General features: G+C 48.6%; 1 protein-coding gene across 1 annotated transcript in view; it reads left to right on the top strand.

Annotated features, from left to right (window-relative positions):
* The window catches only part of LOC149367734 (uncharacterized), a 55,853-nt gene that overhangs the window by 14,323 nt on the left and 14,321 nt on the right, over positions 1-27,209 (top strand). The window contains exons 2-3 of the mRNA XM_089557332.1: positions 22,482-22,688; positions 25,630-25,710. Of these exons, the coding sequence (XP_089413458.1) occupies positions 22,482-22,688; positions 25,630-25,710 (288 nt within the window). The remainder of the gene's footprint in view (positions 1-22,481; positions 22,689-25,629; positions 25,711-27,209) is intronic.

Here is a 27,209-nt window from a genome sequence, read left to right as displayed (position 1 = left end):
GTTAAAGCCAAATTTGTGCTCTTCCTCTACTTTCCCTCTTACCGCTGGCTATTTGATGGGGTTCTGTTTCACTCTTTGACATATAGTCCTAAAAACATGTCTTTACGAGAACATTTTCGCTGCCGTTGGCTTTTATAATGAAACGCTCTTGTGCCTAAAATCAATTTTCGAAATCTTGCATAATTATTTAAGCCAATGAACTAATTAGGCAAAATTTCAAAAATGATCTGAGGAGCGCCACACGACGGCGAACAATATGTCGTTGGCGACACCCCGGTGCGGTGTCCCGCCTTTTTGAAAGCCTTGTCTCATGCTACGTGAACGCACTCTATATGCATGGCTGTATATACGAGCCGAGATGGGGTTTTACACACCCGAGGGAAGCTACACGTAACACCTCAGCGGGTGCAGTAAGCGTACCGCTTTCATTTATTCATTTGTTTACCCTCAGGGCTTTTAGGCATTACAGAGGGGAACGGGGATAACTTACTAGTGCAAATCACAAAAATAGTAAACAATATATTATATATCGTTACAAGCGCACACTCAGAGAAAACGATTATTAATATTACGAAAGGCATCAGCATCGGTGATTTCAGCAATATCATGGGGAAGGTAATTACAGGTGACACAAGATCTAGGTATGAACGAATCGTGAAAATATTTTGTGCGATAGGATGTCAACTTTGTTGCGGTGACCAATGCGTGCTGGAATATGCGCTAGTTTTGTTACTAACTTCTATTTAAGAAAATGATTATGGTAAATTTTCTGAAAAGTTCATAATGGAGAATTAGTCAAAATTACAGGAAAGCAAAAAGAAGAAGGTTGAAGAAAGGAAACCAAGAAACGACCGCCTGATTTCTATCAACTCTGCTTTATTGAAGACAGTACCTTCGCAGCAAGGCTAACAGGACATGCGCTTGTGGGTGCTTCCCTGAATCCCCCCGCGCACGGGGTCAGTACGTAGCCCCAGAGTGGGCTTTCCTACATGTCCCTGGGGCGTGCGAAGAGAGACACCCACTGCGTGGTTCGAGCACCGAGCCGAAAGGGGTCCGGTCCGCCCTTCCCGCGCTCGTGCGCCCTCAATCCACGAGAAGTAGCGCGTTCACAGTTCAAGTATTTATTGTGCAGACAACTACGATACAAACACAAGCACTGCATGGCACTGTTTCGACTAGTGCTCACCTGACGTCCACCGCCACGCGACATGGGTCCGCCGCAGATGCGCGCACAGACACTGGTTGACGCGCCCAGACCGGTGCGGCGGTAAAACTCCAGTGAGAGCCGCGGCTGACTCGGGTCAGCGGCGGCGGTTACTCGGTGGGTTTCGCCGGACGATCGCAGGTACCGAAAGGTCGGGGCGCGAGGCTCTCGGCTTGCGATGTTGCCGACCTGTACTACAAGGCACGCGAATTCCCGTCGGCAAAGGCCTCGGGGACAGCGAATAACGGTCGCTAACGTACCTTGCCGCATGCGTCGGCCCGTGCTCAGCCCTCGTCCCTCCGGCTCCGGAAAAGGCACAACTTCGCCCCTACATCACACCCACGCAGCCCAATGAGCGGACCACGTAGCACGACCGCGCGGAGCGCAGCCGGGATCCCCGGGAGACCGGAGGGTCCAGCGGGTGGTCAGGCGGCGTCCAGAGCCGTACCACGCCTCCGTTAGAGGACGGGGTTTCTCAGCAGTCGTAAAGAAGCAGCACAGGCTGCCCTTAAGACAGCGCGAATCTCCGCATCCCTCTCTCCTTAAGTGCCCTGGTCGGTCTGGAAAGCCAGCCGTACATCCGTCGACAGACATGCAATGGCACTGCAGGGTGGTGTCCTCCCTGCCAGCATCCATCCCTTACTACCCAGTGACGGTGTGTTAATTAGGTGGCACTTCGCGCACATAACACGGGTTCGGGCGAGAGCAAGCTGAGGGCAAGGCCAGCGTTCGCCGCGCGCCTGCGCTCTCTCTCCGAAGGAAGGAAGGCGCAGTTATTTGAAAGCACAAGTGTTTATTACATGGTATCCTGCATTAAATAACACTGCACTAGACCCCATAACTCGGTACAACCCATAGCCCCGCCGCAGCCCCCGCAAGCGGGCCCACGGCGCCGCACGCGCAAAGCAAAGACCGTCAGACGCAAAGCAATGTCAGAATGGACCAACTAGCCCAGCAAAAAGTTCTGCTAGATTACCTTTCTTATACAGTGGGCCCTTCGTTATGTGTTTCTTCTCCTACGGCACAACTGGATGCCCTCGTCAACAACATCACATGGTCAACCTGCCGGGCCAGGTACATCACGTTCTGCATGAAGAAGGGATTGGTACCCTGTGACCTCAACGTCCTCTTCGGTGCAGTCCGGCCTTCTTTTGGCCACGTAAAGAGGATATGTAGAATTCTACGATCTGAGCTGTGGAGGCAAGTGCGACTCTTTTATGACGGTTTGCGTGTCGCCTGCTACTGCCAACATCCTGATTGGGTCGTTGAGAAGAAGTTTCGCGAATATAAACGACGTGCAGCTCAGGCTATAGAGTTCCGGTGGTGCCACATCTTGAACCACACACCTAAGGCTTCTAGCATGAAACAGGGAAGCGGGTTCGTGAAGGTGCTGGGGCATGTTCAAATCACAGACGAAGTAAACAGGGTTCTTGTGAAAGGACCGAAGTTCAGCCTTGAGCCTACGGTTAGGGCACACGAGCACCTGTCACTGAATAGGTGTATTGCTGGAAAAGCGTCCCCGGAGAATCGTGAGCGCTGCTTGCTGGACGGAGTGGATGCTTTGTCAAGAACAGTATCGAGGAAATCCCCAAGCGACCGGTCCGGAATCAACACCGTCGTCACTTTTTTCAAGGATAGACATCTCCGGTTACTGCAATCAGACAAGGAAGGAGGGTTTGTCGTGGTGCCGCCAGGAATCTACGGAGAAAAGACCCGCTGTGCGGTGGAAAAGAACTTCACTCAGACGAGCCTCAAGCCGAGTAAAGTGAAATCGCGAGCTGTCACCCTCTGCAAGAACTTGGAACTGGAGCAGTTGGCAAATTCTATAAGTAAGTGCAAAGATAAGACTCTTAGCATGTTTTTTACTGCAAAGACTCACAAAGAGGAGGTTCCGTTCCGGTGTATTGTTAGTGAGCGCTACACTTACCAAAGGCTTATTAGCCAATACCTGTTAAGGCATTTAAACTCGCTTGTCGTTGATGATCCCTTCTGTACGAAGAACTCGACGGAAATTATTGCTTTCGTTCAATCCTGCAAAGGCATTGGAAGTGTGTTTTCGGTAGATGCCAAGGACCTTTTCTATTCCATTCCACACAAAGAGTTGTTCTCAGCTGTTCAGACTTGCATTGAAAAGAAAGGTGTGTTGTTTCAAAATTCAGCGGGTATTTCAATGGAGAGTTTTCTTTCTTTGTTCTAATTCTACCTTAGTGCCACTGTGGTCGAGTTTGACAATCAGGTGTACATACAGAAGAAAGGAATTTGTATAGGGTCCTGTGTAGCGCCAGTGTTGAGTAATATTTTTCTCGCAGCAGTTGACAAAAATCTGGACGATAGGTTCGACAAAAGCAAAGTATTAAAGGTTTTCAGGTATGTCGACGATTTTTTAGTTGTATTAACCAAGCAAGACGCACCAGCTTACAGAGCCACTGTAAATGAAATTCTAGATGCATTTAATGAACTGAGCCATGGTTTGGAATTCACTTGTGAATTTCCACAAAACAACAAGTTACAGTTTTTGGACTTGGAACTCTCCTTGGATCGAGATAGATTCTGTTGGATGTACAAGCCTCGAAGTCAAAAAGAGCTGTTGTCCTACGAGTCAGCTCACTCAAAAACAGTTAAAAGAGCCATAGCCACATCAGGATTAGGATCTGCACTAACAAAATCATGCGAGCATTGCATGCAAGAGAACTTCCAACTACAGACCGCACGGTTAATACAGGCAGGTTTTCCGCAGACTGTGATTTCGGCAGTGACTGAAGCTCTGCTTCAGAAAGTTAAAGGCAAGAAGAAAAACGTTACTCAGGAAAGCAATAGGAGGGTGAGGCCTGCCGTTATCCCGTATTCCCACCGGGTAGCACATAATTTGAAAAAGGTTGCAAATAAATATGAGATTCCCGTAGTCTTTTCTGCCCCTTGCAAGCTAGCTACGTTGTGTCACAGGATAAATAATGAAAAGCCAAGACAGCAAACCTGTGGCGTAAAGCATGCCAACATGTTCGTCAGGTGTAGGGAAGGTGTGATTTATCAGGTTCCGCTTACATGCGACAAAGTTTATATTGGTCAAACCGGAAGGTGCCTGAACGAACGTTTAAGGGAACATGAGCGCTCACTTGTAAAAGGCACTGGCTCTAATCTAGCGCTTCATTGCAAAGATTGCAAATGCATGCCTCGATTACGCGACACTATTGTTCTTGATAGGAGTAGAGACAGCGTAGCCCGGGAGTTGAAGGAGGCTTTCTTTATAAAAAGAAAGGGCTTGGAATGTGTCAGTGACGCGTCAAAATCATTGTACAGGAGTGAACTTGCCTTTTTGGAACAACATTGCTAAATTTTTATTGTTGACTACGCGTGTTTCAATCGTTGAGTGTCACTGTTTTATCGTTTTATTGTTAAGGTCTGTGCATGTTTTTAGCCATACGTTGTTACATTCAGTTAGTTTTTATTCTTTCCACAATTCCATTTCGTCATTTTTTATCGGTTTTACCCTTGTTACCTGCTATGGATGTTTTATCGGTTTTTATGGCTCTTTACACCTTGTGACATCAACTGTTTAAGTCATCATGTATTTTTTGTTACCATCCCCTTGAGATTCTGCTGACTTTTAGCCTTTTCACCCTGTTATGTTTTTATCGTTTTTTTGGCTCTTTACACCATGTAACATTAACTGTGTATAGTCATTGAGTATAGTTTTCATTTTGTTATCATCGCTTTTGATATTCAGTTCACTGCTAGCTTTTTCACCTTCTTTTGTTTTTATCGCTTTTATGGCTCTTTGCACCATGTGACGTTGACTGCATCTGACTATCTTTGGCACTGCCTTCCTATATATTGCGCGAGTTTCGCTCAATAAATTCAGTTGTCAGTCAGCGCTCTTTCCTGTCACTTCCTCGTTTCGCCTTCGGGCTTCTTCTTTCGCGCTGTTTTCACCAATGTCAAAGACTACATACGCGCGTGACGGCGCAGCAAAGGGCGATCGCATGCCGCACCGCCAACCAAGGGGTTAAATCGCGTGCAACACAACACGAGGGAGGATGGGGAACACGCGGAGCTCATCTTGACGACGCAGGTCGCACGTCGATGGCTCATCGCGCGTCTTCACCCGGCGATGGCCGGCGATGGCGGAGAACCATCCACATAATGCCCTCCCAAATCGAAAGCGCGTCGTCGCCACACAGGCGGGCGACACGACTCCGGAGCTTCCAGCGTGGACTCAAGTATACATACTAGGTGCGCACGTTAAAACACCCGCGCTCTTGGTACCCCGGAAAAGGCCGCAGAACCCGGCAGCCAACTCTACGCACCTTTCTTCTGCCTGAGTCGGTGGCGATCTCCTCGTTCATTTGCCGCTCGGGGCCTCTCGTCGGAACAATTCTCCCCCCCCCCCCCCCCTCCTGTCCCTCGGAGTGACCCAATCGGGACGCGAGGTCGAAGCGGAAAGAACGGCAGGGAGGGTGATTTACTGCGGTTCTCGAAAGCACGGCGTCGAACCGGAATTTTTTCGGGTTCGGTTCAGGTTCGGGTTCACACCTTTCGGGTTCAGTTCCGGGTTCAGCTCCAGAGCGGCATTACGTTCCGGTTCGAACTGGTTCGGACCGTACTGAACCGGTTCAAACGGTTTCAGGACAAAAAAAAATTGAGAACGTAGGTGGGTTGTAATCAAATTTGTTATGGTGGTTACTTTTTTCTGGGCTATCGATATATATATTAAAAAATGGAAACATTTGATGGTCTCACTTTACCACCTTTATTTATTGTCCGCGTCAAAAAGACGAATTTACGGCAAGAACCGCAAAACACAATTAACTCCAAATTAATGTATATCGGCTGTGTACGCTATAATCCCTGTGATTAGGCATAAGCTGAAAATCCGCTGCAATTTGCATCTACAATACCCTCCAGCTTGAGCAGTTTCGGAGACCCCATGTAATCCTGAAGCTCGAGTCAGTCGGGATTTACTCGTACGCAATGCACTTACGCGGGCGCCGACATGACCACCGCACGTGGCCTCTACGTTCCCGCGCACTATTGAAAAACGAAGCTGTCATGTATCGGCACCTGTATACAGATAGACCCCCTTTCCGTCATCCCGAAACCAACTTGCCAGTCACCCCCCCCCCCCCCCCCCCCCCTTATCTACATGGTTCGAGAATATGCGAGAACCCTTCAACCGCCCATCCCACACCCAACGAGAGCCTTTTGTCGGCACTGGCGCTCCTTATCCAGAGCTTAGCAAACATATTTTATTTAAATCACCTCTTCGGTATCACCTTTGTGACTCGCGTTATATATCTGGAGCCCCTATAACTCAGTATCTTCAAAAACACAGCTAACCGTGGCTTCTCGCTAGTGCAGTGAAAAATTACGACTTTAGCCTGTTATGAGGACGTCAACCTCATTTGTTGAGATAAAAACAGTATATTAAAAAAACATGCTTTGGGCCCTTGATAGAGTCTGGTGAATCAGCCGTCCACCATTCGTCCACCAACTTGTTTCAGGGCATTTATTTTAAAAAGTACAAAACCACCCCTTTCTGGCCGCTGTGCTAAATAGGCGACTAAATGCTCGTCTTTCTTTTCTGGACATTGTCGTGAGAGAACTTTATGCGGATACATTCGGTTTTCTCACCATTCGCTTTTCCTTTGAATACCTGTACGACCTCTCCACGAGGCAAATGACAAAGGTTGTGATCGGTGATTACTTCCTTTACCCATATATCTGCAGCCTTACCTAAACCTTTTTGATGCCAGTGTATAAAGCGAATTCAGCGGATGTCGTCGAACCCACTTATAACGGTCGCAGACATAACGAACGCTTGTTTATTACGAACGGGCACGGTGCTACCGTCAAAATATGCGTCAGAGCAATGCCAATGCGTCGCAGATACAACCAAAAAATTTGGCCGCACCTCTCGGTTATAGCGAACGAGGAAGCGCCGTTATCTTATATTGGCCCCTGCTCATCAGGGATTGGCAGGAAACGAGGCAGCAGACGCAGCCGCCCGCGCGCTCTCTCACCGGGCTGTTTTCTCCTCCCCACCCGATAAGGAACCCGATCCTAATCCGATCTATACCTTCAAAGATATTACAACCTATTATCAAGTCGGTCATCATGGCCTTTACCCCCGCCCATGTAAACGCCTCAAGAAGGCGGATGAGCGGCTCCTTCTCCGCCTTCTCACCAATACACTTCTGTTCCCGGCAGCACTAAAAAATTTTGACCCCTCCTTTAACGGCAGCTGCCCGCACTGTAGTGCGGTGTCTTCTGACACCTACCATATGGTGTGGGCCTGCCCCTCCAACCCGGTTATTCCCCCCATCCCCAACCCAACCCGGGAGGACTGGGAGGCGACCCTGCTCGGCTGCCACGACTTACAGGCCCGACAAGTATTAGTCGGGCGCGCCCGGGCGGCGGCCACCGCCACTGGGGTCCCATACTAGGGACCTCCACCTAGTGTTTGTAAGGATCGGTCCCTTACGGGCTGATCCAAACATACCTCCTGTCCTTTCTTAATAAATGTTTTCACCACCACCACCACCCGTAAACTACCCCCGGAGTCGAAGAGGTTGCTCTTCAAGTAAGCGCGGAGATGAGAGTGCGCCTCTCAACCTTCACGACACCGCCCGGGAAAGAATACGTACACCCAAAAATGCAATAAAAGGCGGCACTGCAGTGCGCAGCGCTAACCGGAAGGTGCGGCGTCTGGTAACGCTGTAAACGGTAACGTAAACATGGTAACGATATGCCATAACTCTCTACTGAGGTAGTAAGTAACAGCCGGCCAAGCCCGCGTCGATGGCCTGCGAGGGCAATCATGGCCTGCGTGTTCGCCGGCTGGCCAAAGCACCCTAGGTGGAGGAAGCGTGGTGCGCCTGAGAAGGGGACATCGTTGAAAGCGAAACTACAGACCATGGTTGTGGATCAACTAACAGCAGCGATTTGAGAATTTTGAAAGCCTTGCTAGCCATGCTGGTCACGTGGTATGCCTAGCCTACCCAGTCGGCTCCATGTTTTACACTACTACCAAGTACAGGCAGCGTCATAAAGCGGAGAGTGCAACTTGCGCCGCCGCGGTGGCTCAGTGGTTACGGCGCTCGGCTGCTGACCTGAAAGACGCGGGTTCGATCCCGGCCGCGGCGGCCGAATTTCGATGAAGACGAAATTCTAGAGGCCCGTGTACTGAGCGATGTCAGTGCACGTCAAAGAACCCCAGGGGGTCGAAATTTCCGGAGCCCTTCACTACGGTGTCCCTCATAGCCTGAGTTGCTTCGGGACGTTAAACCCCAATGGAGTGCATATTGCAACCGCGCAAAACAACGAGGGACGAAGAGAGGAAAGCACAGGACAAGACGCGGAACTTCAACTAAGGTTTACTATAGGAAAACCACATTTATACAGTTATCGTAATCACACCTGATGAACAGCCGATACCATCAAATAACGCAGGCACGTGGGCGCGCGTGGCACAAGTTAGCATCTAGATAGTTAAATTCTTTCTTGGATAAGGATACGGAAGTGGAGCTGATGCAACGGTCATTTTCTTTTTTTATGCAGTAGGCTTCGAAAATTTCCCTGCTAAGCTGGGTCGTCAATCTTTTCAAGACAGTTGTGTCGCGGAACCTAGGCGTGCAGTTACTACAATGGCGACAATGTTTTGCTAGTTCCCCGTCCCCCGCCAATGATTCAACAGCGGCGCGATGCTCTTGAAGCCTGACATTCTGGCAACGTTCTGTTTGCCCTATGTAGCAATTCCCACATGTGAGGGGTATTTTGTACACCACCCCAGTTTTGCAGGGAACAAACCTGTCTACGTGCTTAGTGCGGCGCTCATTCTTTTTGCTACTTCCCTGCACCATATTGCATATGCCCGAAAACTTTTTGGGCGCCGTGAAAACTACCAGGACATCACATTTCATGGCCACTTTTTTGAGGCGATGGGAGATCTGGTGGAAGTATGGCATTGCCACGGGTTTCCGGCGTTGCGGTTCTTCACTTGGGCTGTGCTTCGGTGGGCAACGAGCTTCCTTGGCAAGGCTTCTATCACCGAGGTGACCATCTCTCGAGGGAAACCAGCACTACTCATACGTTGTAGCTGAAATCGCACGCTATTCTGCATTTCATGTGGGCAAGACTTATCAAGAGCAGCGCGCAGGCAGTTTTTTGCAATTCCCCTTTTTAGGTCTTGCCTTAATGATCTCTGATAAAGAGGGTAGTTTTGCTGTTCTGCCTAATTCAGTATATCGTCAAAAAGCGAGAGAAGCTGTTGCAAAAAACTTCTCCCTCTCGAAGTTTAGCGCCGCTAAGTTGAAGAAACTAGCGATCCATTTGTGTGAAATATGTAATCTCGAGAGGCTCTGTTCGACCGTGAAAGGTGCGTCCAGCGGAGCACTTAGCATTTTCTTTTCGGCAAAGACCCACAAACAAGATGTTCCTTTTCGAGCCATTGTATCCGAACGTGATACGTGGCAGGGCGCAATCTCGAAGTTTCTTCAGAAACACCTACGCATGCTCAGCTTTGAGGACCCGTTCTTGATTAAGAATTCTGAAGATCTTATCCTATTTCTTAGTGACCATGTAAGCACAGGTGAATCGTTGTTTCCTTTTTCAATTGATGTTGTTGACCTTTTTTATTCCATACCGCAAGACAAACTGCTGTAGCGCCCGGCGACGCTATAAAGCGCAGGCGCTGCGATCGGCGTTCCCGCGACAGAAGAAAATAAAGAACGACAGCGCGTGCTCGGAGCGCACGCCCGGCACGCGCAGTCCGGAACTAGAAGCCTGCCACGCTGGTCGTTTCTCTCTTGTGCTCCGCTGCGACCCCGCAAACCTCAACAGTGGTGACCCGGCGAACCATGCCTTCTTTCCCAGCGGCGTTCCAGCATGGCGTACTGGCAGCACCCAAGTTTCGACCCGCCGCTCCCGGCGTTCCGGCCTGCAGGCGTCGGCGGGTGGTTCGCCCAACTGGAGGCTGCGATGTACCTGAACGGCATCACCATCCAGCCGTTCAAACACGAAGTCCTTTGTGACATCCTCCCGGCCGACCTCCTGCGTCGGCTCACCTACTCTGCTTTCGGCGGCCGGCCATACGATGAGCTGCGTGCGGCCGTCTTGGCGTACTTCGGCGCCTACTACGTTCCGCCGCCGCTCTACGACGCAGCGGACCCGTTTTCGCCGCCGCCAGCCTCTGGCCCTGCACCGGCCTCGCTCGCGCCCACGCAGCCTTCATCAGAACCCGGCCCGCCTCAGCAGCCCCTCGCCGCCTCGCCGCCACTCCCGTCCAGCGTCTCCAGCCCGGCTGTGTCTCTCGACGCCACACCAGGTGGGATCCGCACGAGCTCCGCCTCGCGTCCTGCTCCCACTACTATCCGACCCGCGTCTCTGGCTCTGCCTCTTTGCGCTTCAGTGGCGTTGTCGCCAGAGCCTCCTGCAGCCAAAGACGACTCTGCGGCAGCAGCCGCGCCGAGGCTTCCAGCATCTCCAACCTCGTCACTACCGCCAACAGTTCTGCAGGCCTCTTCTGTGAGGTTGAAGCCGTCGCCCGCTGACGCTAAAGAGCCCTCGACAACGACCAAGCCTGCTTGTCACACTCCCAGCCCCTCAGAAGGTCCGCAGAGCACTACTCGTCATCAGGAGCAGGATGAGAAAGCCAACCCGATGACAGCAGTAACAAGCACGGCGATCGCCTCCAGCCCCACTTTGCCTGAAACAGTTCCTGACCCAGTGTCAGCGCTTGCTCTCAAGCCCGACCATGCCCACACGCGCATCAGCACTGGCCAGTCGCTCCGGACGGCCACTCCCGCTTTACCCCAGCACCTGGAATTGAACCCAGCAACTTCCTCCGTCATCACCCCAGCTGTCACCGTTGTCTCGTCGGTCTCACCTGTGCCAACCCTAGTGGCCGGACCGCACTGCTCGCGCCCTACATCAGGGGCACCTGAGCCATGTAAGCCAGCCATTTCCACCTATTTGGACGACTTGAAGCTGGCGCTACAGCAGCGACACGACACCACGCTAAAGACCACATCTGTCCACGGAGCCGTTTCGACCGCTCCCTTGCTTGTGACGGCGTACTCTGTGTGCCAGCTTCCCGCCGACATCAGCTGCAACGGTCCAGCACCAATGACACTTGTGCCAGCGGGCAGCACTACAGTCGGTGACGGCCCCACCATGGCCTCCATTGCCCTAATATGCTTTGTCAGCGCGGCACCCTGCATCATTCGCCCATTGCGCAGCAGCCAGGCTCGTCCACCTGAGCCCGTGCACTCCACCCGACAGCTCTTCCCGGCCCCCGACATGAACTTACCGGACCTTGTAGCGACCCCGTGGGGACACTGTTACTCCAGCTGCCTGCTTGCCTGCCGTGGCTACTCCATCTCTGCCCCGTCGGCGCGTATATTTCGACGTTCCGTCTAGGCGGGGGGCCCTGTAGCGCCCGGCGACGCCATAAAGCGCAGGCGCTGCGATCGGCGTTCCCGCGACAGAAGAAAATAAAGAACGACAGCGCGTGCTCGGAGCGCACGCCCGGCACGCGCAGTCCGGAACTAGAAGCCTGCCACGCTGGTCGTTTATCTCTTGTGCTCCGCTGCGACCCCGCAAACCTAAACACTGCTTAGGGCTCTTAAGAATACCATAGATGACTACGGCTCAGTGGCCTTTCAGAATGCATGTGGCATGAGTGTGGATGACTTTGTAGAAATGCTCCGTTTTTATCTTTCTGCGACTATAGTTAATTTTTAGGGAACGAATTTCATTGAGAAGCATGGTGTGTGCATAGGTTCATGTATTGCCCCGTTGTTAAGTGACATCTTTTTATCATATTGTGACAAGCGAATCGCTGCTAGCCTCGACACAGCCCACTCGGCTAAGATTTTTAGATATGTTGACGATTATGCCATTTTCTTGAAAGGGGTATCTCCGGAAGGAGCAATTACTGTAGTGAACGGAATCCTTAGAATCTTCAGTGAGTGTGCCTTTGGGTTGAACTTCACCTATGAGTTGCCATCGCAGGGATGCTTGCAGTTTTTGGACATATGTATTGTCACGAGTGCTAGTGGAGCCCAGGTGTGTTGGAAGTACCAGCCCAGCTCAAAAAAAGGTATGTTATACCACCAGTCAGCTCATTCAAAGCTTATTAAAAGGGGAATTGCAAAAAAAGTGCCTGCGCGCTGCTCTTGATAAGTCTTGCCCACATGAAATGCAGAATAGCATGCGATTTCAGCTACAACGTCTGAGTAGTGCTGGTTTCCCTCGAGAGATGGTCACCTCGGTGATAGAAGCCCTTGCTAAGGAAGCTCGTTGCCCACCGAAGCACAGCCCTAGTGAAGAACCGCAACGCCGGAGACCCGTGGCAATGCCATACTTCCACCAGATCTCCCATCGCCTCAAAAAAGTGGCCATGAAATGTGATGTCCCGGTGGTTTTCACGGCGCCCAAAAAGCTTTCGGACATGTGCGATATGGTGCAGGGAAGTGGCAAAAAGAATGAGCGCCGCACTAAGCACGTAGACAGGTTTGTACCCTGCAAAACTGGGGTGGTGTACAAAATACCCCTCACATGTGGGAATCGCTACATAGGGCAAACAGGACGTTGCCTGAATGTCAGGCTTCAAGAGCATCGCGCCGCTGTTGAATCATTGGCGGGGGGCGGGGAACTGGCAAAACATTGTCGCCATTGTAGTAACTGCACGCCTAGGTTCCGCGACACAACTGTCTTGAAAAGATTGACGACCCAGCTTAGCAGGGAAATTTTCGAAGCCTACTGCATAAAAAAAGAAAATGACCGTTGCATCAGCTCCACTTCCGTATCTTTATCCAAGAAAGAATTTAACTATCTAGATGCTAACTTGTGCCACGCGCGCCCACGTGCCTGTGTTATTTGATGGTATCGGCTGTTCATCAGGTGTGATTACGATTCCTGTATAAATGTGGTTTTCCTATAGTAAACCTTAGTTGAAGTTCCGCGTCTTGTCCTGTGCTTTCCTCTCTTCGTCCCTCGTTGTTTTGCGCGGTTGCAATATGCACTCCATTGTCAACCACCAACTAGCCCGCCTTCACTTGTTACATGTTAAACCCCAATACAACCAACAACCAAGCAACTGATGCACTCAGTGCCACAAACGCTGCGCTACTTTCGTCGCTGCATGAGTCCAGGAGGGGAACAAGAAGCTCGAAACACGCGTGACTAGACGCATGTAGATTTGTGAAAACGCTTCGTTGACCCATAGCTGGCCAGATGTTTCCTCGGATAACTCGTTCCTGCGAACCACAACAACGCAGAAGCGCGTGCTCTGGCGAAGACGTTCAACGCAAACTACAAGTACTCCCGTACAGCTAGGTATCTTATTTATGTGGCCGACGTGCCACCATCTGCCGTGGTCACTTCCACCACGATTAGTTATACCCCGTCTCTAAACTTGATAGTTGGCAGCAAGGGTCTTGACGAGGATTAAATGACCGCCCTATCTTGCCTCATGGAAAGAGCCGCTGCAGGCTCTGCTTTTCACAAGAAGGTGCGCATAACGCAGTTTTATGAGAAATAAACGCCACTTTTAGTGGCCTCAGTATTTTTGGCTGTTATACGGACAGTCAACTTACAACGAACATCGGATATAACGAATGGCATTCGCGTCACCGTCAGGTTCGTTATAAATGGGCTCGACTGTAGTTTCAAACGGCCGGAAAAACCTTTTTCACGCTTCAAACATGGACATCACGCGTTAGGCCGTACCTTCGCGCCAAGGAGGCGTTTGTGCCGTGGTCAGGGAACTGCTGCCTGTGCGAGTGACGAATAATATTGGTCAACAAAATGTTTTTTGTTTTGTCTTGACGCTGTGTTTTTTTTTGGAGGGGGATATATTTCAGCTGTCTCTTAAAAAAGACATTGAGATCATGCACTTCACGATAACATATCTGTCTGCGATGAAAGACTCCGGAATTTAATGCGAACTCTTCGTGTTAATAGGACCACTTATCGTTTGGAAAACCCGCATGATGGATGAACACGCAGAACTTCCGCGTTCAACGATGTCAATGTTCAGAGAACAGTGCTCTTTACCGCAGGAGAAATATGCTCCGCAAGTTCAACTTCTTCTCTGGTTCCGGTATTTTGATTTGCGGGCGGATTAAGGGAGTCATGGCGACGTAGGACTTATACCGAGACCTCAAAACTTGACCAGATCAAGCAAGGCACGAGGAGTATCAAAAAGGTTCCTAATATTCCTTGCAACAAAGATAACAAGAAGCCTCGGAGATGGCCGCGTATCCTAAAGCATCTCTAAACGGAGCTGTTCTGTGGCGCCGCCATTGGTACGAATCCAACTCGGAGTGTGGATACCATTTTAGTTCTTTTTACTGCGTCCCCAGTATAGCCTCCTTTCCCAAAAGTAACCGCTCTTTGCGCGTGAAAGGGGAAGAGGGCGTGGGAGAGGGGCGTGCGCGTGCGTACGTGCATGCAGCCTCCACCCTTGATGCACACCACACCCCGGTGAGCGCACATCCGGGCACTCACTGGTAAAAATGCACTTTCAGCAACCTTCACCGTCCCTCCACCCTCCATCGCCCACCTGTAAGGCGGATTGTTGTTACTAACTTTCTGCCGCCCCCTGCTACGCTTGCCGTTTCTTGGAATCCACTCTGTTATTCTTAAGGACCATCGGTTATCTTGCCTCCGCATTACATGCCCTGCCCAAGCCCATTTCTTCCTCTTGATTTCGACCAGAATGTCATTAACCCGCGTTCGTTTCCTCCCCCACTCCACCCGCATCCGATCTCGTAACGTTACACCTATCATTATTCTGTCCATAGCTCGCTGCGTTGTCCTTAATTTAAGCTGAACCCTCTTTGTTAGCCTCTACGTTTCTGCCCCATAGGTGAGTGCCGGTAACATACAGCTGTGTATACTTTTTTTCTTGAGGGATATTGGTAAACTGCCATTCATGATCGGAGAGAACCTGCCAAATGCGTTCCACCGAGTGTTAATCTTCTTGTTACTTCGCTCTCGTGACATGGATCTGCGGTGGCTGCCTTAAGTATAGACGTATTCCGTTAGCACTTACACCTCGTTACCAATTGTAAGCTGCTGTTTCCTTCCGAGACTATTGAACATTACTTTGGTTTTTTGCATGTTAATTCTGAGACCTCCCGTTCTGCTCTGCCTGTGTAACTCATTGATCACGCATTGCAGTTCATGTCCTGAGTGACTTAGCAAGGCAATGTCATCAGCGAATCGCAGATTACTTAGATATTCTCCATTAACTCTTATCCCCAGCTGTTCCCATTTCAGCCCCCGGAATACCTCCTGTAAATAGGCGGTGAGTGGCATTGGCGAGGTCGCGTGTCCCTGCCTGACACCTTTCCTTATTGGAATTTTATTGCTGACTTTATGGAGAACTATGGTAGCTGTGCAATCGTTATAAATATCTTCCAATATTTGCACATAACACTCTTCTATACCATTATTGCGCAATGCCTGTATGACAGCTGAGGTTTCCACTGAGTCAAATGCTTTCTCGAATCAATGAAGGCTATAATATATATTTGTCGGTTATATTCTGCGCATTTCTCTATGAAATGATTGATAGTATGAACACGGTATTGTCGAGTATAGTGAGGCTGTTACTGCACCATTTCCTTTCCTCAAAAACCACCGCTACAACGTTGTTGGGTCGTTGCGCTAATGTTTTATGTATTTGTGTAAATAGTGCGAAGAAAGGGAAGATATTCTCAATCGGTGTGTAAAGTACTATGCACAACTAATTTCATTGCACGTTTTCTTCTTTCAAATGATGCCCTAGATAATAGAAAACCTGGATCACCGTATCATATTCGCCTACGGCCGCTGAATAATGTAGAAAAGAATTTCTTCTCTCATGCTCTTTCGGTTTCATCAACCGAACGATGCGCTAACATGTAGTTGAACTTTAGGTCTCGTGAGGAGCGGAAAAACTGTGATATAAACTCTGATACGTTGTTTTCACTGCACTTAAACTAGCCTGCTTCGTAGGCTAGAATTACAACTAATTACATGTTAGCAGTCATATTGCCGTTTTTTTTCTTCATGCCTCATGTAACCTGATTTCAACTACACGTCACAGCCATCCCTCTGTTGATGAAACCAAAAGAGCGTCAAGAAGAAATTCATATATAATTTATTTCTTGGTCTTAGGTGAATACCACGGGGTGCTCCATATACCCCAATGTAGAAAGCATCGTTTGAAAGTAGAAAACACGCAAGGAAAAATTTGGTGTCTATAATCCTTTATTGCGTTAGATCAGTGCTAAAGAGAGAGAGAGAGAGACTCTTTAATGAAGAGCAGAGAATTTAGCCGGCGTTTAAAAATCGCTGGCATGCTACTCGGCGTAGGGAGGGGAATTTGGGAGATAAAGACAGAAGGAGACAAGTGTGGAAGAGGTAAAAAAAAAACGAACATAAAATGCGGCCATGAAATGGCTACTAAGGATGCAATGGCGAGTATTGATGTAACCCATATGGAATGATGGAGTGCATAGTCCGTCAAATGGGCTGACGAAGTTCACTGCATGAAGAATGCATGAAGGTAACGTGCAAGTGAATTTAAAGCTTATCGAGATGTCCAATGTCTTTTAAATATGTAGATCAGTGCTAACCATTTCATTAAAACCATACGCAAACATGTAAAGGGGGAGAAGTAGTAACTCAAGATTTCACATAAACCTGACGTACAATGCTTTAGAATTGGCGCTGTAGTGCATAACAGAAACGTCAATTAGGCTTCTTCCCAGACACTAGACTTCATTCAATTTTGTTGTCCCATATACCAGGTGCCATTTTCGCACTTTCTAGCGCAGACAGCTTCGGATGGGCAAACCTACGCTCTAGACTGCCTCATTTTGTCTGAAAAAAAGAAATGTGTGCAAAAAAAGCGGGGCTGAACCGAGTCCCGAACCGGTTCGGTACGGTTCCTTTGAATCGTTCCGGTTCGGGTTCAGTTCCAAGATGGCGAAAAAATAATGGGTTTGGTTCGGTTCCGGTTCCGGGCAAAAATTCATGTTCGGTTCCGGTTTCGGGTTCAGGTTCGGTTCCGGTTCGACACCCTGCTCGAAAGAGCTTCCCTTGCAAGGGAGGACAAACAGCGCGGCTGCCCGCTCGCTTACAACCCACCGGGCGGGAGGTCTCTCTAACGAACGAAACGGCAGAAGCAGTCGCGCACTCGGGTAGCTCAAGAAGCTCAATCCCCACACGCTGCACAACCAACACCATACACCGGAAGATAACGAAGGGAAAAAAGGCACCAAATCTGCTACCAGTGATTGTAAAAAGCCGAATTCTCAATAGAGAAAGCAGACAGACGTTGTGCTAATGCAGTCTTCGCCATGAATCCTGATCTCTAAGCTTCTAGAATTTCACGCTCTTCTTTACCTCTGCCAAGAACGCTTACATCGCTGAACAGGCAACTCTGTTCCGTCATCAGAAACCAAAGAAGTGCGGTTTTCGCATAGCCGGTCACCTACATGGCTGATATAACCTTTTCCGCATGGGAGGCGAAACTTAAACACTACGCATGTGACACATACGGTGAGAAAGTTCTCATGCGGCGTCATACACGCAGGATGCCTTGACTCCCGTCGGGAGATACGTGAGCACAAGCCCGAGAGCTTGTAGAGTGCAGGAAACACAACGTTGATACCCTGCTTGACCGCTACTTTCTTGCCCTGTACACGTAAGGCGTAGTTTCAAATTTCCGTCATTCAGCTGCTACACCGCCAACCAGCTTCGTATTCTCTTTCTTTGTCCTCCTAAGCAGAGGTTCCGACATCACTTTCAAAAGGGCTCTAGGGGACCTCGCAGCTTCCAAACGTTGGACCTGGTTATCAGAGCTTTTTTCCAGTGCATTGCACACACAATTTATTTAATTCTTCTTTTCACCAGCTTCCAGTGTGCAGACCTGCAAGGCAACAGCGCCTCCTTGCTTCTACGTAAAAATATCCACTCTTAATGATCATCGTCATGGAATGTTTGTTTAAGCTTAAGGAAACTCATGGAATTATGGCTATGAAGATTACGGGTGAAGTTGAGATTTTATGACAAGGCTTTAAATGCGCTTAAAACATTGCATGGGGCCACAGGCTAGGAATCATTTCCTAAAATATCTAAAAGTGTCAAAATTGGTCAATATACCTAAAAACTCTGCACACACGCTTGCCTTGAAGGAAGCCTTTGAGCGAATTGTCAAATATGGTTAAAAAGATCTGCCACAACACCAGAGCAACGCTAGCGCTGATAGATATGCACAGTTGTTGATTTCAGGTGTTCCTTGCTCCTACTGAAAAAAAAGGAACATGTATGTAACGAAAGGCGCATAACCCACTCTGCTCTGCTCCTGTCTCTTAAGTTGCCGTATTATTTCCCTTTCCATAGCTCGCTGCACTTCCTCAATTTAAGTTCAGGTCTTTTCGTTAGCGTCCATGTTTCTACCCCATAGGTAACACTAAGATATATCTGTTATAAACTTTTCCCTTAAGGCATACCGGTAAACTGACACTCATGATCTAAATGTACCTGCCAAGTGTGCTCCATATCGTTATTATTCTTCTAGTTATTTCACTCTCATGGTCCGGATCTGCGGTCGCTACTAGCCATAAACTGTTGTTCCCTTCCGGGACTGTTAGACCTTGCTGTGCTTTTCTGAGTATTAATTTTTAGACCCACCGTTCTGCTTTACCTGTCTAGGTGATTGACCTTGCGTTGCAGTTAATCAGCGAATCGCAAATTACTTGGCACAGATTCACTCGAAAACTCAACTCTCAGTTGGCTCCCGGTGTCACTCGGTACACCTTGCGAATTTCGCCTTTCACACTATATTTCTCACCCACAGACACGCATGTGCTCCCGTTGGTGTCGTAAAACATCGTGACAAGCTCTGGGCCGCTCAGTCCGCACCATTGTAACTTATAAACAGGACTCAATGCCGAATGCGCGCTTCCACGACAGCTCTGCTCCTACGGCTTCGAACCGAAACACTTATGCAACTCTCGGTAGTAATAAGAGGCCAAATCTCATAACAAAGGAGGAGGAGGAGGAGGAGGAATATAAGTAAAGGCAGGGAGGTTAACCGAACAAAAGAACCTAAAAACTATAGGGCCTCAATCACATTCTTAAAGGTGCAAATATGATAGCATTTGGAAGTTAATGGCTCACCCCCCAAAGTTCCAAAGGTCCCTTTAAAATTTTGGAAGTAGGTCCACCCTAGAAATTCAACTAGGGTGAGTTGTGTACAGAATACCCGTATCATGTGGGAAAATTTATTATGGGCAGACTGGAAGGTGCCTCAACGTTCGCCTGAGAGAACACGAGAGGTCGCTGGGGACGTCTGCCGCTTCTTCTAATCTCGCTCTGCACTGCCGTGACTGCAGTAAGGAAAATGACAGCGTGTGTACTCCTGACTTGGGGCGTGCTGACGTTGTGTTCAGGCACAGGGATCAGAAGTGCCGGGAAATAGTAGAGGCGTATCTGATCGCCACATCGCGCATTCCATGCGTTGCAAAACCTTCGGTGGCGTTACACCAGGTAGAACTGGAATATATTGATAGTACTGCGGCAGTGAAATGAGGCTAATGCACACGTGTGGTTTGGTTTGCTGTTTCGGTTTTGCTGTTTTTGTTGTTTTGTTGTTTCAGGCTTTGTGCGCCTGCGCGTGCAGGGTTGAAGCCTTTATAACCACGAGTTTCCTAATAAAATTTCAGTTGATAGTCAGCGCTTGTTTGTTTGCGTGTTTCTTCCCCTGTCTTAGTTTTTCGCGCTGTACATAATGTTAGGGTGAGTTATTGGGACTAGTGGGGAGGTTAAGGTGAATAATTCGAGATTAGTGGGTGAATTAATGTGAATAAATAGGTTGGGTTAGTATAATCCCATATGATTTTCTAATGGAAGGTATTGAAGCATTCGAGCTTCAGATTTTCAAATTTGACGGCGCTCATGTCGCGACCATCTCGACCAATCAGGAAATTTAATTACGGGGAAACACGGTGCTTTTGCAAGCCGACAGCCTAAATGCTGTAACATTAAAAATATCCAAAGCTTGCCCGCAGATCGAGATGCCGTAGCATAATGACGCCGACTAATAAGATGTGCAGAACATAAATACATCAGTTCACCTCCTTAAATGGCTTTCCCTAGTAATTCCTGCGTGCGACTCCCCGGACGCTGCATATCGCTTTGCATTACGTGTTTTACTAGGCAAGAATCAAGATGTATGTGTTAAGAGACAAAGAGGCCAATGTCAAAGCAGTATGGATATGACAGTTAAAATAGCCGAAGAGTTCTACACAAATTTATACGGTAGAAAATGCAATCAGGACGTTACTGAGAGACAGCAAGGGGAGCGCACAGCAATGGGACATCCTGCCAGTAACGAAAGAGAAAGTAAAGAGAGCCTTAGGAGCAATACGGCGAGGCAAAGCAGCTGCTGAGGATCAGGTAACAGCAGATCTCTTGAAGGATGGAGGAGAGATTGTGCTAGAAAAACTAGCCAACCGTGTATACGCAATTCCTTATGACCTCGAGTGCATCAGAAGCTTAGAAGCAGGCGAATATTGTCTTCATCCATAAAAAAAAATTACAAACCAGTTAGCCTGCTCTGCGTTGCCTATAAGGTATTTACTAAGTTAATCGCTAGACTGTTAAATATTACTTTGGTTTTCTTCATGTTGATTTTTAGCCCCACCGTTCTGCTCTGCCTGTCTAACTCATTGATAATGCTTTGCAATTCATGTCCTGAGTGACTTAGCAAGGAAATGTCATCAGCGAATCGCAGATTACTCAAGTAATCTCCATTAACTCTTATCCCCAACTGTTCCCATTTCAGGCTCCGGAATACCTTCTTTAAACAGGCGGTGAATAGCACAGGCAAGATCGTGTCTCTCTGCCTGAGACCTTTTCTCATTGGCATTTTATTGCTGACTTTATGGAGAACTATGGTAGCTGTGCAATCGTTATAAATATCTTCCAATATTTTCACATAGCACTCTTCTACACCCTGATTCCGCAATGCCTGCATGACTGCTGAGGTTTCTGCTCAGTCGAATGCTTTCTCGTAATCAATGAACGCTATATATAGGGGCTGGTTACATTCTGCGCATTCCTGCATCACCTGATTGACAGCGTGAATGTGGTCTATTGTCGAGTATCATTTACGAAAGCCTGCCTGATCATTTGACAAAAGAGCTGCTACTGGGGCCAGTGGGAAATACATTTTTGCAGGTATTGGTGAGCGCTACCAAAATACAGAAAAAGAACGAACACACAGGAACTGATCATTTGGTTGATTGAAGTCTAAGGTTGTCCTAACCCTATTAGCGATTACCTCAGTAAATACCTTATAGGCCACAGACAGTAAGATGATCGGTCTGTAATTCGTCAAGTCGTTGACGTCTCCTTTCTTGCGAATTATGAAGTACTCAACAGTCTCGCAAGAGAACAGCAGTTCGCAATCGGTGGCGAGGTGCTGGAAGTAGTAAGAGAACATGTCTACTTAGGGCAGGTAGTGACCGCAGATCCAGATCATGAGAGGGAAATAACTAGAACAATAGTAATGGAGTGGATCGCATATGGTAGGTTCTCTCTGATCATGAGTGGCAGTTTGCCAGTATCCCTCAAGACAAAAGTGTACAACAGCTCTATCTTACCGGTACTCACCTATGGGGTAGAAACGTGGAGGCTAACAAAGAGGGTTCAGCTTAAGTTAAAAACAACGCAACTAGCTATGGAAAGAAAAATGATAGGTGTAACGTTAAGAGATCGGAAGCGAGCGAAGTGGGTGAGGGAACGAACGCGGGTTAATGACATCCTATTCGAAATCAAGAGGAAGAAATGGGCTTGGGCAGGAATTCGAAGGCAAGATAATCGCTGGTCCTTAAGGGTTTACGGAGTTGATTCCAAAAGAAGTCAAGCGCAGCAGGTGGCTGCAGATAGTTAGGTGGCTGGATAAGATTAAGAAGTTTGCGGGGATACGGCGGCCGCAGCTGGCGAAGGAGAGGGTTAATTGGAGAGACATGGAAGAGGCCTTTGCCCTGTAGTGGGCAACCCAACCTTAGATTTGAATCGACAGAATAATCAGGCGCGCTTTCGTTAAGGATACTTGACAACAGATCATACGTATTCACACTATCAATAAGGTGATCGAAGTTCTCGCGCAGTTCGAGCCACCTCTATCCCGTGGAAGCATTACGACCTGGAATGAGCAACGAAGATACCTCTGTAGAAGCAAACTAAGGGAGCGCGACGTTGTGCTTCTTCCGCGCAGGCGGTGGGGGCGCTGCTGTTGTCGGCTGGCCTGCTGGCTCTGCTGAGGCCCGACCTGGAGTTGTCGCAAGCCGTGCTGGATGACGAGAGCGGCCGGCCGCCGGCGGAAGTCGCGGGCTTCTACGTCGTTTCCGGTTCTCTACTGCTCTTGATCGCCATGCTGGGCTGCGGCGGATCGTGTGGCGAGCGATACGGCTGGCTAGTTGCGGTAGGTGAACCTGCATGTGCCGTTCCTTATACTCATTCATTACGGTGGGTGGTGGTGGCGATATAAACTTTATTATGAAAACAAATAAAACTGCGCAAAAAGAACGGGACAAGAGAAAGAGAACCACACGGGACAAACGCAGACTAACAACTTTATTACGGAAAAGAGAGCGTACGAGCCCCGAAGGGGCCCTATAGACTAGGTGACATACTCAGTCCGGGACGTCATAGGACGATACCGCTGCTTTGGCTCGCGCATTGAGTGTCTGTTGGGCCCCGAGATCGGAGCAGCTATGCAGGGTCGCCTCGCAGACCTCTAGGGGGCTGCGTCCCTGGGCGCTCGGACGCTGAACCAGAGGACGACATGGTTACTAGCGCTAAAAAACGGACACAGAAAGATGTGAAAGGACACACTCAAGTCCTGTGTGGCGTGTGTCGTCTCACACTTTTCTGTGTCCGTGTCTTTTTTCAGGGCTAGTTACCATGTCGGAACCCGTAAAACAACTAGCCCAAGTAAGAGATTTAGCTGAATCAGAGTACCCGGATTCAATCCAGGCCGCGACGGCCGCGCTTAGCATGCAAGGGAACCCGCTTGCTGTGCGATTTCAGTGCACGTTAAAGATCCCTAGGCGGACGAAATAATTCCGGAGACATCCACTGCTGCCCCTCTTCGTTCACTCCCTTCCTTGACAGCTTTCCTCACGACGCGGTTAACGTGTCCACCGAGAAGTGAGGCAGTTACTACGCCTTTTCCTTTCCTAAAAACAATTTTCCTTAGGCTCAGTGAAGCGGAAAGTTCAAGCTTCGTATATGCCCTTAAACATGGCTGTAATTAGAGCCAAGTATTTTTGTATATATCTATTGAGTGGGGCAGGCCGGAGTCACTTTTCAATTACATTCGAAGATGGAGCAAGAAATCATTTGCTAGTATCCCGTTTCTTTATGTTCAGGGCTGGTTAGCATGCCAGGCTTTCATTAATTAACAGCACATCCTTTAAAGGTGTACTAAAGATGAATCTGAACTTGTCTTTTTACCGCGGGAACTCGATCTACACGTTCCATGCATTCTTGGAAACTTCGAATTATTGGTCTGTACGGCGGATTTACATAACTTAAATGGGATTAAACGTCCCGGCTCCCGCCTTTTTTTGAACTCGCCGCAGACTGTAGGAGGAGTCAACCAATCTTTCAGCCAGTCCCGTGGTGGCCTGCCGGTATGCCATGGGCAGAGTGATACGTAGCGATCGGCGAAAGCAAAGAGTCCACGCGCATTTTTATCTTCGTGGGCCTGATTTGAGGATAAGTAGCCCCTGACTGGATCTGTTTATTCACGGAAACCTAAAAAAAAACAAAATAAAAGCGAAAGCGAAGCCGCCACGTGACTGCCTGAAAGGCACTCTACGCCTTAGTTGACTCCTCCTACTGTCTGCGGGGGTTCAAAAAATGGCAGTGGCTTAGCTCTGCTGTGCCAGGATATACGTAGCGTGAGGTGAGGGCGAGGTGTCCACGCCTCGGTGGACCCCTGAACCAGAGGGAAGGCGCATAACTTCCCTCTTGGAACAGTGGACACCTCAACCGTGCTTTAAGCTAAGTGGCGGTAGTGACAGATGTGCGCTGCATGCTTTGGCATTGACAACGTTGTGCCAGAAACGCTGCCACCTGCCAGGGTGGCAGGGTGGGCGAGGAATTTAATAAAGACAATCGGGAATTTCTTACCACTGTATGACTGAAACAGCGCAAGGCCGAAGGCCAAAGAAGAGAGCAGAGAAAAGAAGGAAATGGACAACACAGCGCTGTGTTCTCCGTTTCCTTCTTTCTCTGCTCTCTTCTTCGGCCTTGCGCTGTTTCAATCATACAATGCATAACCAACTCGCCCATCAGTTCGTGCTTTCTTACCGCTTATGCGGGAGAACATCCCGTTCCTCTCGCTCGTAACGGCTCCCACAGCTGTGGCAACCTTGCGAAATACTTGCGCAGACTTCGTCTTTGAGAACCAGGCACTGGTGCAGCAAGTCGAGCATATATCCATCTATTTCTCTGTCCACAAAGCTTCCTTCATGACCACAAAAACTGTTAGTAGAGTGTTTCTTGAAGAAGGAATATGTGGGAAAAATAACAAGTGTAATTGTGCATGCATGTCTTGCTCGAATTCTTTGCCTCAATCTATCGAAAAGCTGATGCAGCTGATGAGCTGCACTCAAATTTTGCATTAGGAAGTAACGTAATCGTCGGCAATTTTTTTTTTTCGCGCCAAGATGTAACGAAATGAAGACAGCGTTGTGCAATGCGCAGCGCGACAGGGGCCAAGTTCTGCACAAACTAGATGAGTCGGTTCGACCACGTGAAGTACTGCTTTAGCGCTAAAGCTTTTTATCTTGGCTCGAATTCATTCAGAGGATCAAGCTGATCACGCACTCGATCCTTTATGCTTTTTTCTGAGTTTTAACCCTAAAAATCAGCCAGTTAACTGAAAATGACCTCAATGTGTATGAAAAGGGTAGAAATAAGCAATAGGTATTCAGAACTGACCATGCTTAGACTTCAAGTATAATAACACGCAGAATCATTATTTGACGGGCCACACACTCACCCAATTAATTCTTCTCACAAGCACCGCCGCGTAATGTGGATCGACACGATAGTCACCGCTCTCGACGAAATTTCAAGTCTGGTTGTGTTTTCCTGTAGAGTGTTAATGACGTAAGCTGCATGACCAAAATGAGAAGTCCTTATCATTCGTGACTAGGTGCTTAAGAACTCGCTACTCCGCACTTCAAGATGGTGTGCCGTAAAAGAGACTTGCACGGCCACCACACCCTCCATATCCTCGTCCTCAGCTGTCCTGCATTTGGTTGGTGCGCGCTTGCTGGACGCGTGACAGCACAGACTGGTGACGTGGCGTCTGACGCTACCTTTTCCCTTTCTCGTCGCCTTCTTCGCAGTATATGTGTGTGCTGTCGCTGGTCACCGGAGCTCTGGTCGTCTACTTGGCCCTGCAGCTGAACGCTTGCGTCAAGGAAAAGGTGCGTGTACGTTTCAGAGCTCCTCAATGGTGCCTCTAGTGCACTTCGCTCACTGTGCCAGCGTCGACTAGCTGCAGACTGTATCGAAGCACGGAGCACAAACTATGAGGTTCGGCCAGGGTGGCTTTGATGGCAGAAGAATCAATTCACGCAATTAAGAAATAGTGCGAACGAAGTATTTGTCCAATTGTACATAAATGTTCAATATGAAATTACTGCAGTTCAATGTTAACCAATCCTTTCTGTATTCACATCTCATTTTGTGTTTATTTTATGTGCTGAATGTCTTGTGCTCTCGAATGGGAACAAGAAGCGCGCAGACTCTTTGTCAGGCATCCATCTGCCTTTTAGTCTACGCCCTAGGCAACTGTACCATTGAGTTGTCTGAATAAACACTTTGACTTTGATATGGACGTAAGGGCGAGAAACACAGTACGAGTGCTGTCGCGCCACTGACTTGTCCTTCTAGATTGTTAGGGTTCATCAGGGTACAACACTGAGGAATGCAGCGGGCTGGGAGCAATGTGTTGGTTTCTCTCGCTGCCGGGAAGTGCACGCTGAAAGTCCTACAGCCCAGGACATGAAGAAAAGAGTGGGACATTGGACAAGGAACGCACCTGCGCGGGTGCACCTGGTGATATAACCTGGCAGAAAGGCTCGATAATTCAAGGAGTGCAGCCACATGCTCGAAAACCTGCCATCCACTCGAGAAGCGTTACGAGGAGCCAGGTCCCTATTTAGATACCACGCTTTACTCCAAGATATGAAGCCATTAGCGTGCCCTTCCATGCATTGCATCATGCTTTCTTATTCTACATCCAGAGTTGGCTGTTAACACGAGTAAAATATTACTAGTATACGAGCATTTGTCGAAAAGTGCATGTAACGGGCGCACATACGTATAGTGACACACATATGCATATTACATGTGCAGTGCACATTTTCCAAGCCGCTCAGAATGCAGTCGAAGGAGTCATCGAAAGGGTTGCACCCTCCCGCTTCTGAAACTCTAGGCGCTTAAGAATTCTTAATCAAAAGTCTTTATTTTATTTCTAGAGCGCCTGGAACGACATGTAGCACGACAAGTTTGCCTTCGCTACGTTTCACAGGACAAGCGGCTTATAAGAATTCAAGGAAAACCACTGTGTGCATTATTACTTTAGTAAGCTCTTTATGGCGTGAGCACTGCATCGCTTGTGAGAAAACGTTTGAGTGGGAACGGCATTCGAAAAGTAAGTCTTGTGCTGAAGGAGTAATAGTGCCGTTGAGAGAGGTCAAGGCGATGTACAATATTATCAATGCATAAAGCCTGAAGGAACTACAAGTGCAATATATGCTTGGAGGCAGATAAGTAGTAGTGGTAACGGTTTTATTAAAATAATAAAAAAAAGGAAAGAAAAAAAAATTTGATAGCCCCGGCATCTGCCATCGCTTGGACACCACCTGAGCTGGGGCAACGGAACTAAACCGATAGCAGGCACGGTGTAGAAATGAAATGA

This window comes from Amblyomma mixtum, chromosome 1, assembly GCF_055824585.1.
Source record: "Amblyomma mixtum isolate Tamu chromosome 1, ASM5582458v1, whole genome shotgun sequence".
NCBI lineage: Eukaryota > Metazoa > Arthropoda > Arachnida > Ixodida > Ixodidae > Amblyomma > Amblyomma mixtum.
The sequence above is the reverse complement of the archived record's forward strand: the minus strand, read 5'-3'. Positions and strand labels throughout refer to the sequence as shown.